Source organism: Curcuma longa, unplaced genomic scaffold (genome assembly GCF_044706935.1).
Source record: "Curcuma longa cultivar G26 ecotype Majalengka, Jawa Barat unplaced genomic scaffold, ITB_CL_G26_1.1 contig_864, whole genome shotgun sequence".
Taxonomy (NCBI): domain Eukaryota; kingdom Viridiplantae; phylum Streptophyta; class Magnoliopsida; order Zingiberales; family Zingiberaceae; genus Curcuma; species Curcuma longa.
Genome location: NW_027435264.1, coordinates 5,855 through 19,002, shown reverse-complemented (window position 1 = coordinate 19,002; position 13,148 = coordinate 5,855). Strand labels below are relative to the sequence as shown.

The window sequence follows — 13,148 nt, the reverse complement described above, 5'->3', positions numbered from 1 at the left end:
ATGCAATTCCGGGTTAAATGCCCTGATTTGCTGATGTATGCTGACATATCAGGAATATAACATTACTAGGGAATCACCTATTCACTAAACCAAACAGGGTTTTAATTGATAACCTTGGATGGATAACCAAGGTAATCATGGATTACCCTTAACCAAACACCCCCTTAGGGTTAGGACGGCTGGTCATATATATTTTCTTATTAATAAAAATAAAAATAATAAAATAATAAATAAGAATTCAATATATATATATATATTTACACACTGTATGTCATCTCATAATTCTTATTTATTTTTTTATTATTATTGTTATTATTTTTAATAAGATAAAGTAGGAAATATTTAATTAATATTTCTTTTCTATTTTTCCTAGTGTGAGACTGTCGGGTTGGATTAAAATTGACCTATCCACCCGGTTAAAGTTTTTTTCTTAGTTTTATTGGGTCTATCCATACACGTGTTACTAAATCGAATTGTTGTATTGGTCCAAAGGAAGACGGTTAAAGTTTTTTTCTTAGTTTTATTGGGTCTATCCACACACGTGTTACTAAATCGAATTGTTGTATTGATCCAAAGGAAGACACATTAGCTAGGTTTAGTGCATTTTGTGTCGATAGACGTATATATGCTAAAAATAATTGGCCCAAAGGAAAATTATTTTTATGCCAGATATATGTTCAAGATAACTTACAACTATAGAACAAATTTATTTTGTTCATATCATGCACAAAATATGTCGGCCCAAAGGAAGACATATTACGTGTGAGGTTAATGCAAGTTATGAATAAATAAATAACTCATATAAAGTATCAAATTATGCGCATAATGAGTCAGCCCAAAAGAAGGCTTATTATGTGGCAAATTAAAATTTGAGTTATTTTAATACTGCTAATAAATTGTATTTTAGTCTAAAGAGTAAAATGCAATGTTATACTTGGTATCTCATAAAAAAACCCATTTATATTAAATAAATAACTCATATAAAGTATCGAATTATGCGCATAATGGGTCGGCCCAAAGGAAGGCTCATTATGTGGTTAATTAAAAGTTTGAGTTATTTTAGAGAGTACCGTTAACAAATTACATTTTAGTCCAAAGAGTAAAATGTAATGTTGTACTTGGTATCTCATAAAGAGCCCATTTATATGCTTTATTTGCATATTTTATTACTTATATATGTTCTTGGCATAAATTAAATCGTGAGCTTACATTATTTTTCTTTTATTGTTTCAGTGCAATCAGTAACTGCTAATCTTAATAACATCCCCACTTTAACTGGTTCTAGAGGACTAAATAAGAAACGGAAAAGGATCAATAATAAAGGAAAAGGAAATCAAACTGCAGATTTTGAACTTTTAAACTTTGTTAGTTCAGAAGTCAATTTAGCTATTGTACCTGCTGACACTTGGTGGATAGATACCGGTGCTACTACTCATATAAGTGTCACTATGCAAGGTTGTCTTAGGAGCCGTCTTCCACTTGATGGTGAAAGATACATCTATACGGGAAATGGAAGAAAGGCTAAAGTTGAGTCGATTGGTGTTTTTAGGCTTTGTTTGGGAACCAATGTTTATTTGAATTTAGAAAATACATTTATTGTACCGTCTTTTCGACGGAATTTAATTTCAATTTCCTGTTTGGACAAATCAGGTTATTCTTGTTCATTCGGAAATGGAATTTTTAGTATTTTCTATAATTCAACATTGGTTGGCAATGGTTCCTTGGTTGATAAGCTTTATAAATTAAACACCATAACTCCTACGGTTGACAACATAATTATGCATAGTATCGGTACAAAACGTAAATTGACTAATGAGAATTCATCCAGTTTGTGGCATAGGCGTTTAGGACATATATCCAAACAACGCCTAGAAAGGTTAATGTCACATGGAATTCTCGATTCTCTTGACATGACAGACTTTGATGTCTGTATTGAGTGTGTTAAGGGAAAGACAACTAACAAAAGAAATAAGAAAGCGAGTCGTTGTAGTGATGTCTTGGAGCTAATACATACAGACATTTGTGGACCATTCCCTAAGGCATCTTGGAATGGACACACATATTTTATTAGCTTCATAGACGATTACTCTCGATTCGGCTATCTGTACCTCATTCATGAAAAGTCGCAATCTTTAGACATGTTCAAAATTTTCAAAGCCGAAGTTGAAAATCAACTAGGTAAGAAAATTAAAGTCGTCCGATCCGATCGTGGAGGTGAATATTACGGTCGATATGATGGATCAGGTGAACAATGTCCAGGACCTTTTGCGAATTACCTTGCAGAGTGTGGGATTGTGCCTCAGTATACCATGCCTGGTACTCCCAGTCAGAATGGTGTAGCAGAGCGACGCAATCGTACCCTAAAAGATATGGTAAGAAGTATGATGACTTTCACTTCTTTACCTGAATCTTTGTGGGGTGAGGCACTCAAGACTGCAGTTTACCTACTTAACAGAGTACCAAGTAAGGCAGTAAACAAAACCCCATTCGAGATGTGGACGGGTAGAAAGCCTAGTATTAGGCATTTACACGTCTGGGGTTGTCCAGCTGAGGCTAGGCCTTACAAGCCTAATGAAAAGAAACTGGACTCAAGAACTGTGAGCTGCAATTTTGTGGGTTACTCTGAAAAGTCTAGAGGGTATAAATTTTATGATCCCTCTAAAAGATCCTTCTTCGAAACGGGAAACGCCAAATTCATTGAGGACAGTGGGAGTGATAAAGTTAGGGAAATAATTTTTGAGGAAAGCGTAAGCAATCCTCCTATGGTCACTACTAGTGCAATAAGTAGTGGTATGATTACCATACCGCACATCATGAATATTGCACATCCAGAGAGAGTAGTGAATCAAGATATTCCCGTAACATCTCCAATGCAGTTGGAAGATCACTCCACTCAAATTGAGGTATTACCGCATATTGCTGAACAAATACCTCAACCACCTCAAGAACAAGTGCCTTTAAGGCGATCCACAAGGGAACGGAGATCCACGATGTCTCGTGATTATGTTTATCTCCAAGAGCATGAGTTTGACATTGGGTTGGAAAGTGATCCTGTCTCTTTCCAAGAAGTCAAACAATGTTCTAATCCTGAAAGGTGGATTAACGCCATGCAAGAAGAGTTGAAGTCTATGGTAGACAATGACGTTTGGGAACTTGTTGAATTGCCCAAAGGTACGAAACTCGTTGGTTGTAAGTGGATATTTAAAACCAAGCGGGATTCAAAGGGCAATGTCGAAAAGTATAAGGCTCGTCTTGTTGCCAAGGGATTCACTCAAAAGGAAAATATTGATTACAAGGAGACTTTCTCACCTGTGTCGACGAAAGACTCCCTTAGGGTAATCATGACACTTGTTGCTCATTTTGATTTAGAACTACATCAGATGGACGTAAAAACTGCATTTCTCAATGGAGATATTGACGAGTCAATATATATGGTGCAGCCGGAGAACTTTGAATTTGAAGATTCAAAGCACCTAGTATGTAGATTAAAGAAGTTCATCTATGGTTTAAAATAGGGTAATCATCCTGTCAATGGTACCAGCAAATTTGATCAAGTGGTCATCTCATTTGGATTTAGAGAAAATCCTATTGATCAATACATATATGTCAAATTCAGTAGGAGCAAATTGTTATACTTGTCCTGTATGTGGATGACATATTGAGAATCAATTGTGATAATAAAACCGCAGAACTTTATACCAAGAACAACCGCAGTTCGTCGAAGTCCAAGCACATCGACATCAAGTTTTTAGTGGTTAAAGAAAGAGTTCAGAGTCGTCAGGTGATGATAGAGCACATTAGTACAGATTCCATGTTGGCAGATCCACTCACCAAAGGCTTGGTGCCAAAGGTGTTTCATGCGCATGTTGTGGATATAAGAGTTCTTCTTATGGAAGAAGAATTCATCTAGTAGGGATCTATTGTACATTTTTTTATTGCTCTATAAAAAAAACAAACATCTTGTTTTGATTATTGTACGTACTTAAAGTTCAAAACATTAATGGGTAATTAAATGTTTGTTTGACAATCTGAAATAAAGTATCATGATTTACTACTGCAGTTTAGCATTTGGTATTTGTAAATATGATACAGATTCCTTTTGGAATCATAAAGTTTGGATCATGATTTGCTATTGCAGTTTAGCATAAAGTATTTGCAAATATGATCAGACCCTTTTGGGTCATTAGGACCAATTGAAAATTGACATGTACTGATCACATTTCATGTAATTTTCATACTACATATCCACATCTTGATCTATGTCATTAATGACATTGGTATTGTGATTATTGTTAGGGCTTGTTACAGGCATATATAGTAGCTATGACCTCTTTAGTCCTATACCAATGAAGTTAATGGACCAGATTGTTTTCAGGGGGTATTTAGTACCCATAAAGTTTGATATCAACTAAAGTTATAATCGTATATTAAATACAAATCACATATAGCCCAAGTGGGAGATTGTTGGATTTAATTTCTTAATTATGGGCTTAATTGTAATTTGTATATGCGGATACGAACCGAACCCATTTAAGTGATTTAATTAAAGTTTATCGGGTTTCGGATTATTGATGTGGATTAAAATATGTAGAATCCGTTAGTCCGTTCCGATATTATTATGGATTAAATTTATTGAATTTATTAATCCATTTTGGTATTATCGGATAGGGATTAAATATATAGAATAAGTCAATCTGTTCCGTTATTATCTATGGGCTGATAACGGTTCAGATCTCTATATAAGGGTTTGGTCCCCGAGGGTTTAGGGCATCATGTGACATCGCCTTCGTTCCCCATTGACGAAGGTTTTACGGCGCCGTCACCCTAATTCCCTTGGAAGACCTTCCTTTCGCTTCCGCTTTCTTTTCTTCTACAGGGATCAAGCAGGCGGAGTTGCAGGACAAGGACAATGGTTCTCCAAACAGGTTCCTTGTCGTTATGTTTTATATTTTACATACTAAACCATGAAATTGATAGAAACTAGATCCTTATTCTTGTATTTCCTATTTAAAGTTCTAATTCAGTTTATAGAACTTATGCGGCTTAGGATTTACAAATTCCATCATGCAGTACTTGCCAGTGTTATTTGCTAATGGCTATTGTAAGAGGGGAAAATTAGTGCATATGAATTATTCAAGATGGTAAAGTTTGAGTTTTATAAAGAGAAATAAATAAATGTACTTATAAATTATTTACTAGTTTACTAGTTATTCTCTTCTTGTCTTGCTAATATAATTAATTAATTGATTAATTAATGTGGATGTAGTTGTATAATGAAATAGAATTTAAATCGTCCCCGGGGCATGGTGCCGCGGTAGGATATCGAGGTTGTCACTCAGACACCTACGGTTCGATCTTTAACTATGGTGTATTTGTAGAAATTTTTCTCCAAATGGGGAGCGCAATCAAAGGATGCTGGGCTGGACTGGCCGCTTCGTGCATTTCCCGATTTACTTTGGTGGCCAGTGAAAAACTTCTGTGGGGCCGGATCAATCACTAATCAATAAGACTAACTGGGATTTATTATTTTTTGGAATTTAAATCAATTGGTTCTATTAATTGTTAATGATGGTCCTTCTCAGTTGAAAAATCAAATTGTGTCTATTTTCGTTTTGGGAAGTGTCACGGTTTCGATATGGTTGATGGTGGAAAAAATTAAAGAACAAGACGAGACTCATGATGAGCTGGACTAATTAAAAAGACCCACTTTATATGGCTAAATGAACGAATCACTTGATTCAAGCAATTAATTAAAAAGACCCACTTTCTTTTCTTTTCTTTTTATTAATCGATTCTTCTAGGAAGCCATCATATTAATCGTCCTTAATATTAATAATTAATTGGAGCCACAGACGGATAGGGTTACAATTCAAAAATATTTATATAGAATTTTTTTATTTATTGTAAAAACATTACTTGTTAGTAGACCTGACCACGGTTTAGAAGACATCTTCATCAACTGATAAATTCCACCTCATACTTCCCTCACACGGCAATTTTTTTTCTTTTTTTTATTAATTGATTATTGGAGGAAGCAATAACCGGCCATATGGTCCATGTAAATTATTAATTGGAGCACTACAAAAAGAGAGAAGAAAGAAGAGAGTAGCAAGCTAAAGCAGCTTAATTATGGCAGGCGAGGGGACGAGTAGGAATATTCCGGCTTCTGCAGCGGCGAAGTCGGAGGCGGTGGTGGTGGTGGTCGGGCAGCAGTTCGCCGCCGCGAAAGCCGTGGATCTCACCGTCACCCGCTACGACGTGTTGACCTTCATGGACGTCCACCTCTACACGGTGGTCGACGTCGACGGCGACGAGGTCTTCAAGGTGAACCGCGTCCAATTCGGCAGCAGTCGCCGCGTCCTCCTCGACGCCGCCGGCGATACTCTCCTCACCATGAAACCAGACGGCTCCAACGGGATACGCGTAAGATTTCATTTATTCATTTTGCACCCTTAATATCTTTCATTTTTAAGAATGCCCCCCAGTTTTGTTAAATTTGAGTAGTTTTTAAAGTAACCTTTCATATTTTATTAATCTCAAAATGCCCCTAATATTTATATATGAGAATACTTCTTTTTTTTTATTAATAATGAAATAATTTGTGTGATAATTTAAAAGGTTATTTAGTAATATAAATAAATAATTGTAACAACAATTATTATATTTGTGATATATTGACAATTTTGGCATATGCTCATTTATCATATGCCTCCTACCACCTACCTACAAAGAGAACAATAAATATTTAATAGGTCTAAAAAACATTTTTTTAAAAAAATTAATTTAAATATTTTCCATGAATCATGGCCAATAAAAAAATAAAAATATTTTAAAAATTAATTTTCATTCAAAAACAAATAAAAGTTATTTTCAATTACTATGCTACACTATTTTTTTCCCTTTTTATCTTTTTTTCCTATTACTATTTTTCTATTCAAGTAGATCTCCAGTCTCTCTTGTCTTCCTTGCGATCGTCTTATTCATACCACTTCCTCCACTTTGTTATCGTCAACCCTTCAACTCAAGGTTCTATTGGGATACAATCAAAATTTTATATTGAAAACACATAAAATATTATGAATTTATAAGATGAAAGATATCTCTATTAATATAAGATCTTTTAGGTAAAATTCACAAATGACAATATCATACTACTATCGAAAAAATTTTAAATCCCTTTTAGTACTACTATTATATGAATTTGCACTTTGGGTCTTTGACCAAAAACCCCTTAAAATTTTTAGGGTTTGGATTTTTGTGAACCATGGAATGTATACAGAGGAGACAGCACAAGCCCTAGTGATTTGCTATTCAGTGTGGGAAAGTCCAAGCTGCTTCAGTTCGACCAGTTCAAAGTGATCTTAGCCACCAACGCCAACCAAGCTGCCACGTGTGACTTTAAGATCGATGGGTCAGGAAGGAGCGTCAAATGCACCATTTCAATCGGCCAATCCGATACGATCATTGCCCAAGTAAGCATATTGGTATAGTTATATATATGTGTATGAATTTCTCTTAAAATTTTCTTCAATCGTATCAGATGAGTTCTAAGAGGGCATTTTTGCAACCGGAGAAACTTCTAGTCACCGTGAGTCCCAACATCGATTGCGCCTTCATCGTCTCGCTAATAGTCATCATTGAAGAGTTTCGTCGCAAGAGTGGGGTAAGTGATCACAGTCTATTGTGGTGAGCACTCCTCTTATTCATAAGAAGATCGTGTTAGTGATCGAATAACCGAGATTGAACCAATCATAGATTGGGTTCTTTTTCGTGGGTGTGTATAGGATTTGCATTGCGAGTTTCATCTCGATTCATATTTGGAGTTGAACTAATTAGTATTAGAATGAATCAAGCATTTTAAGTTCCCTTGTTCAACGATGATGACCTATCGGTAATTTTTGACCAATAAATGAGTATCACTAAATCGATTCGAAAGGCTCGACTCCATCTTAAACGATGCCTCCGAGAACTCGACTTTCAATCTCTCGATAGAATACCGCATTAGTAGACTCCTCACATACCTATCTCAAAGAGTACTTTGCCTCTCTAAGGGATCAACCATTGAGGTATATATCCAACTAAAACTAATTGCCACCAATTCTCCAAATCAAAATGCTTCATAAATCAATTATTTTTTAACAAAAAATAGACAATAAAATTTGAGTAAGAAATATAAAATTCGTTTCATTTTTTTGATTAAAAAAAAGATTTTGAATCTAAACTACATCTATAAAGGTTTTCATCAACTAAGCTAATTGGCATTTTAACCCTAAAGCGAACTCATTCAACATGGTGATGTAATAACCAACAAACATCATATTAATTAACTTATTTTGAAATTTGGAACCTAAGCATTAATGTGTGAGACCTAACTTGTGACTAAAAAGTGTGAAATGTCCATCAAAAACCATTTTGAATCTCAAATAGGACGATAAATCGACTTCATCAAAAAAGTTGTGCTTCAAATTTACCTGATAGACGAACTAGGACAGAAGACCGTCACTTCCAGGATTAGTCGGCAAAACCTGAATACCTAGATTATCAAAAAATTAAAAAATAAAACACTTTAATCTACCAAAACAATTATCTTCCTAATGTGTTCTGTGTGAGAAATAAGAGGGTGCATTCTTCAGGCAAAAATAAAATATAAATGTCTTATACTGAAAATTTCCCCCTTAAAAAAAATTGAAATCCATGTTCGTTCTCTTATCCTCCGTAGTAGTAAGAAACATTTAGGCCCCACATAGACAGATAGTACCTGTTTTTCATATGGGCCCACATTGATTGCCAAATAATTAGCTTGTATTATTAATATTTTTTATAATTTAGATATATAATTCTTACTCATCTAATTAATTAAATTAATTTGGTAGGTTATCGATCCATTTTTTTATATTCTAATTAATTATGGATCCCACGACCATTTGAAAGGAGTAATTAACTTGCATTATTGATGTTTATTTCAGATGGACTCTACAATGAAAAGGATTTTTATTTGTAAAAAAAATGACTTTTTTTAGACAACGAATTCTTATACCATGATTTATCTTTTTATTATCCATATTTCAGAGTAAATTAGTCATTAACTCGATGGTTACAAGTAAACCTCTTTAAAAATTCACTGATTTAACACGTTAACAAATAAACAAAATTCACTAATTTAACATAATAGTTAGATTCATAGAAATGATTTAAAATGAATAATGCAAGTCACCATTTTGGGATCTATTTAATAAAAGTTTATTTAAATAGAATAGAGAAATTTAAGAATTAATAAACTTACGAAAAAATTTACCTAATAATTTATCTAACTTTTTCATTGTAAATGATTTTTTAGATTTAAAATACATAAAAAAATATAAATTATGTATGAATATTTAAAAATAATATAAATTCTACAAGGACGATAATGTTATAATTAGTCGATAAAATTATATTAAATAAATTTAATAAAAATGAATATATTTGAATATTTGCACAACTAACGATTGGTCTGCATCAATCTTTCGCCGGAAAAAGTCCATCGGACGGCCGTGATATGCCTATCGCCCCGCCCTCAAAAATAGAAATCCATCGATTCCCTCTCTTCAGGCTTCGCCAGCCGCAAATGTTCGGAACCCTAAAATGTATTCCCGTCGATATAAATTCCAGGATCCGCCTTCGTTGATTGACGGCCCTCAGGTCAGGCTAACCGCTCCGGCGAACTTTTCAAGGTTTCTTCTTCGTGTCGGTAGGTGGTTTTTTTTGTTTGAGTGTTTTCTCATCGTGTTAGGGATTTCGACTTCTGCTCGAGATTTGCTGGCTGATGATGAGTGATCTGTAAGATCTTAGCGGATTTCAGTGAGGCTTTCTGGTCTATGATCTTACCACTGTTGTTACACACACTGAAGCCTACTCTATTTCACAGAAAAATGATTGCTTTCTACCCTGTTGGGGTTAAGATCAATTTTGGTGCAATGCTTGATCTGCTCTTTACTGATTCATGGATTTTTCTGTGTTTTATGCTGCATTCGGCGAAAGAGGAATCGGTTGTGGCGATGATGAGTTTAGGGTTTGGTGTGGGCAGTGGTGATAGCACATTGTTTGTTATCTCCGTGAGCCTTTCTCACCATTAATACGACTTCTCCTTCCACTGAGCTCACAATTTTTTTCCTCTACGAAGTGATGAATGTTTTTTCTCAAAAAAAAAAATTTATTTTTATTACACTAATTATCAAGTACGACCTTCAATTTTATTTAACTAACCAATGCATTGTTGTTTTTGGTTTCATTCAACATGTATGTAATTATGTTAACAATGTGACTAATTCTTCAACATATGGATTGATGTTATCTTGTTGACATTCTTATCTTTCACTCTAACATGTTTTCCTTGGTAGAAACCTTCATTCATTCATTGAGACATTTATTTTCACTTCATCCTTGGTTACTTTTCTCAAGTAATATGATATAACTTGCTGGAAGCTTCAATATTAGCTGGTGGCAAATGTGGTATAAGCTTGAATTATTGCATATGGTAATTTAATTGTACAGAAAGTATGTCTCATTTCAGTTTGATTAATATCGTAGGCTATTTGTTTTGATGAATTTATTAATTAGGCCTTACTTTCTTTTTGATCGAACCTATGCATATTTTTCAGGCCACATTGTGATCCTATGATAACAGTGGCATATATTGAAATAGTCTTTTTGGTTGGTTTTTAATTGAGGGAGATACTATATCGTATATTAGAATTTTACAACTATAAAAGTGTTGTGCATTTAGATCAGAGAATTTTTAATGTTATGATTGCAGGAAACCAAAACATAAATTTTCTTGTATGTGCTAATATTCATGGGTAAAGTACAATTAGTTGATCGAAAGTTAAACTTAGACTGAGGCACTAGCATTGAGGCTCCTTGCAAAATGAATTGTTTGGCTGCTTACGTTTTTTTGTGCAAGAATAATTATGGGATGAGCATTGCATCACAAATAGATTGATGTTTGTGCTGTCCTTTATCACCCAACACTGCTATATATCATTGGTGTTGCATCTGCTGATTTAAGTTTGTTGGCTTGGAAGTTTTGATTTGTTATTATAATTTACATTGGTTTTGGTATAGGCGACAGGTAGCTAATATGAAAACTAAACTGTAAACTTGATAGATGATTTGGTGCACGAGTACCGACGCTCTGTTTAATACCAGTATCCGGATGCGTAAACTCTGTGCAAGAATAGATTAGGGTATGCGCTTTGCAGCACAAATGAACTTGTGTTTATGCTGCCTGTATTTACCCAACACTATTACATATTAATACTTTTAGATCTCAATTTCACAAGTACGTTTTGGTAACACGAGCAAGATATTTATATTTCTTTGTATTTTCTTATCTCTTTCTTGGCTTATATAGTCATTTACACTGAATGAAAGTTTATACATTAGATGAGTTAATTTTGTTAATTCTCATGCACTATGGCTCCCAATATGGTTCACAGTCAATCTTACACCAACCCTTTCATTTGCTTGCTTTCTGGCAGTTCATTGATTCTTTCCTAAAATGCCTCTCGAATAACTGGATGCAAGACATGCAGATATGTGCATACAGTTCAGACGGAGGCACAAAACAACGTGAATGATTTTGAGGGAAAGGATCTGTTTTATCTAATCGTTCCTTTCTTAGATTGCTTCAGATATTTATTATTTTTTTCTTAGATGGATGCAATATACGTAGATAAAACTGTTTTATCTATTCATTTTGAGTGAAGTATTTCAGCTAATTATGATAGGTGATGGGAGTAGTTATTTAGACACAGCACCGATGGTTTCGAGCAAGATCCATTGTTCTGCTGCCTTACATTTCTGTGCAAGACTGAATGAGGGTAACTCTCCCTTTGCAACATAAACTAATTTCTGCTTATGCCGCCAGTAATCACTCGAATACTACTTCAGATTACTACTTACTGATTTAGTAACCACTTTCACAATTTTTTGTAGAACATGTTCTGTGTTCTATGTTTCATGTGTTTTCTTATTTGATTGAAATAGTTACCTTGAATTAAACTCATGCACAGTTAAATGAGGCTCCCTGCAAGATCTATTGTGGTTTGCCTAATCTTTTTGCGTGCACAAACAAATTTGATGTTTATGCTGCCTGTAATCAGGCAGCGAACTATTTTTAATTTATTTTGAGCATTGTTTGTCATTCATATTTTTGTTTTTTTATAAATATTTTGACTTCAATCGATCATATCCTTATTTTTTCCTCCAGAAACCCAACGTTGGTGTTTCTGCATTAACTCTTCCGTTGGTGAACATCGTCGTGATTTTGCAGCGGTGGTCTGGATTACTTCTTATTGATTGATTGAATCCATCTTAAGTATGAGATGTAGTAAAATGTCTCTCTAGAACACATCTTACTTGTGCTCCTTGACTTAATATTCATGTTAAGATTGATTAAATGATTATTTACCTTCAAAATTCACTTCTATTCTTTCCTTTTCATTGTGTTGTCTGTCCTGTCAGGTTGCTTTGCAGTTATGTGCACATTCATTTGAGCTGAAGTGAGCCGTTTTGAGGTTTTCTTTGGGGATGAAGGAACCTTGTTGAGTTTAGATGTTTATTCTCTCACGAATATGAGTTTGTACATGGTCTTTCCAATTGCAATTATTTTCTTATTATTTGGGTTTAATATTTGTTTAAATATGATGAGATGTATCTACATTCATTTCGTTGATATTAATAAAGAAATGAAAAGGCTCTTTATACTGTGCATGGCATGGCATGTTGAATAAACCCAGCACGGCTTATTAATAAATTAATAAATTAATAAATTAAAACAATATTATTATAAATATTTAAAATGTTAGTTAATGGAATATCAATTTAAAATTTTAATAATAGTATAGTTTTTTTTAAAATTAAAATTATGAAAAATACAAATTAAAGGATGTTGGCATCTGGATTGGCCGCTGTATGTGCTTATCGATTTATTCTGGTGGTTTACTTTGTGGAAAATTTCTATGGGACCGGATCGATCTTCACACTTCTTCATCGATTATTTTAGTTCATGAGACTAATTAATAGGATAATTATCATTTTTTTTAATAAAGAAATGAACATTTGGATTTGTTTAAAGGCTCTTTATACTGTGCATGGCATTGCATGTT

The 13,148-nt window shown here is 34.0% G+C and overlaps 1 protein-coding gene, 1 long non-coding RNA gene and 3 other non-coding genes across 5 annotated transcripts; all 5 read left to right on the top strand.

Moving 5' to 3' along the window:
* Positions 1 to 6,127: 6,127 nt before the first annotated feature.
* On the top strand, positions 6,128 to 7,856 carry LOC141819547 (protein LURP-one-related 10-like). The gene is made up of 3 exons (XM_074706814.1): positions 6,128 to 6,423; positions 7,245 to 7,472; positions 7,541 to 7,856. The coding sequence occupies exons 1-3, from the start codon at positions 6,130 to 6,132 to the stop codon at positions 7,688 to 7,690; spliced, it is 672 nt and encodes a 223-aa protein (XP_074562915.1). The 5' UTR covers positions 6,128 to 6,129; the 3' UTR covers positions 7,691 to 7,856.
* Positions 7,857 to 9,591: 1,735 nt separating this feature from the next.
* On the top strand, positions 9,592 to 12,668 carry LOC141819549 (uncharacterized). Its single transcript, XR_012601084.1, has 3 exons — positions 9,592 to 9,730; positions 11,769 to 11,861; positions 12,505 to 12,668. It is a non-coding gene; the product is annotated as an uncharacterized LOC141819549 (long non-coding RNA).
* LOC141819550 (small nucleolar RNA R11/Z151) lies at positions 9,800 to 9,893 on the top strand. The gene has a single exon (XR_012601085.1). It is a non-coding gene; the product is annotated as a small nucleolar RNA R11/Z151 (small nucleolar RNA).
* Positions 10,032 to 10,141, top strand: LOC141819552 (small nucleolar RNA Z152/R70/R12). Its single transcript, XR_012601086.1, has one exon. It is a non-coding gene; the product is annotated as a small nucleolar RNA Z152/R70/R12 (small nucleolar RNA).
* Positions 11,539 to 11,678, top strand: LOC141819553 (small nucleolar RNA snoR138). Its single transcript, XR_012601087.1, has one exon. It is a non-coding gene; the product is annotated as a small nucleolar RNA snoR138 (small nucleolar RNA).
* Positions 12,669 to 13,148: the final 480 nt, after the last annotated feature.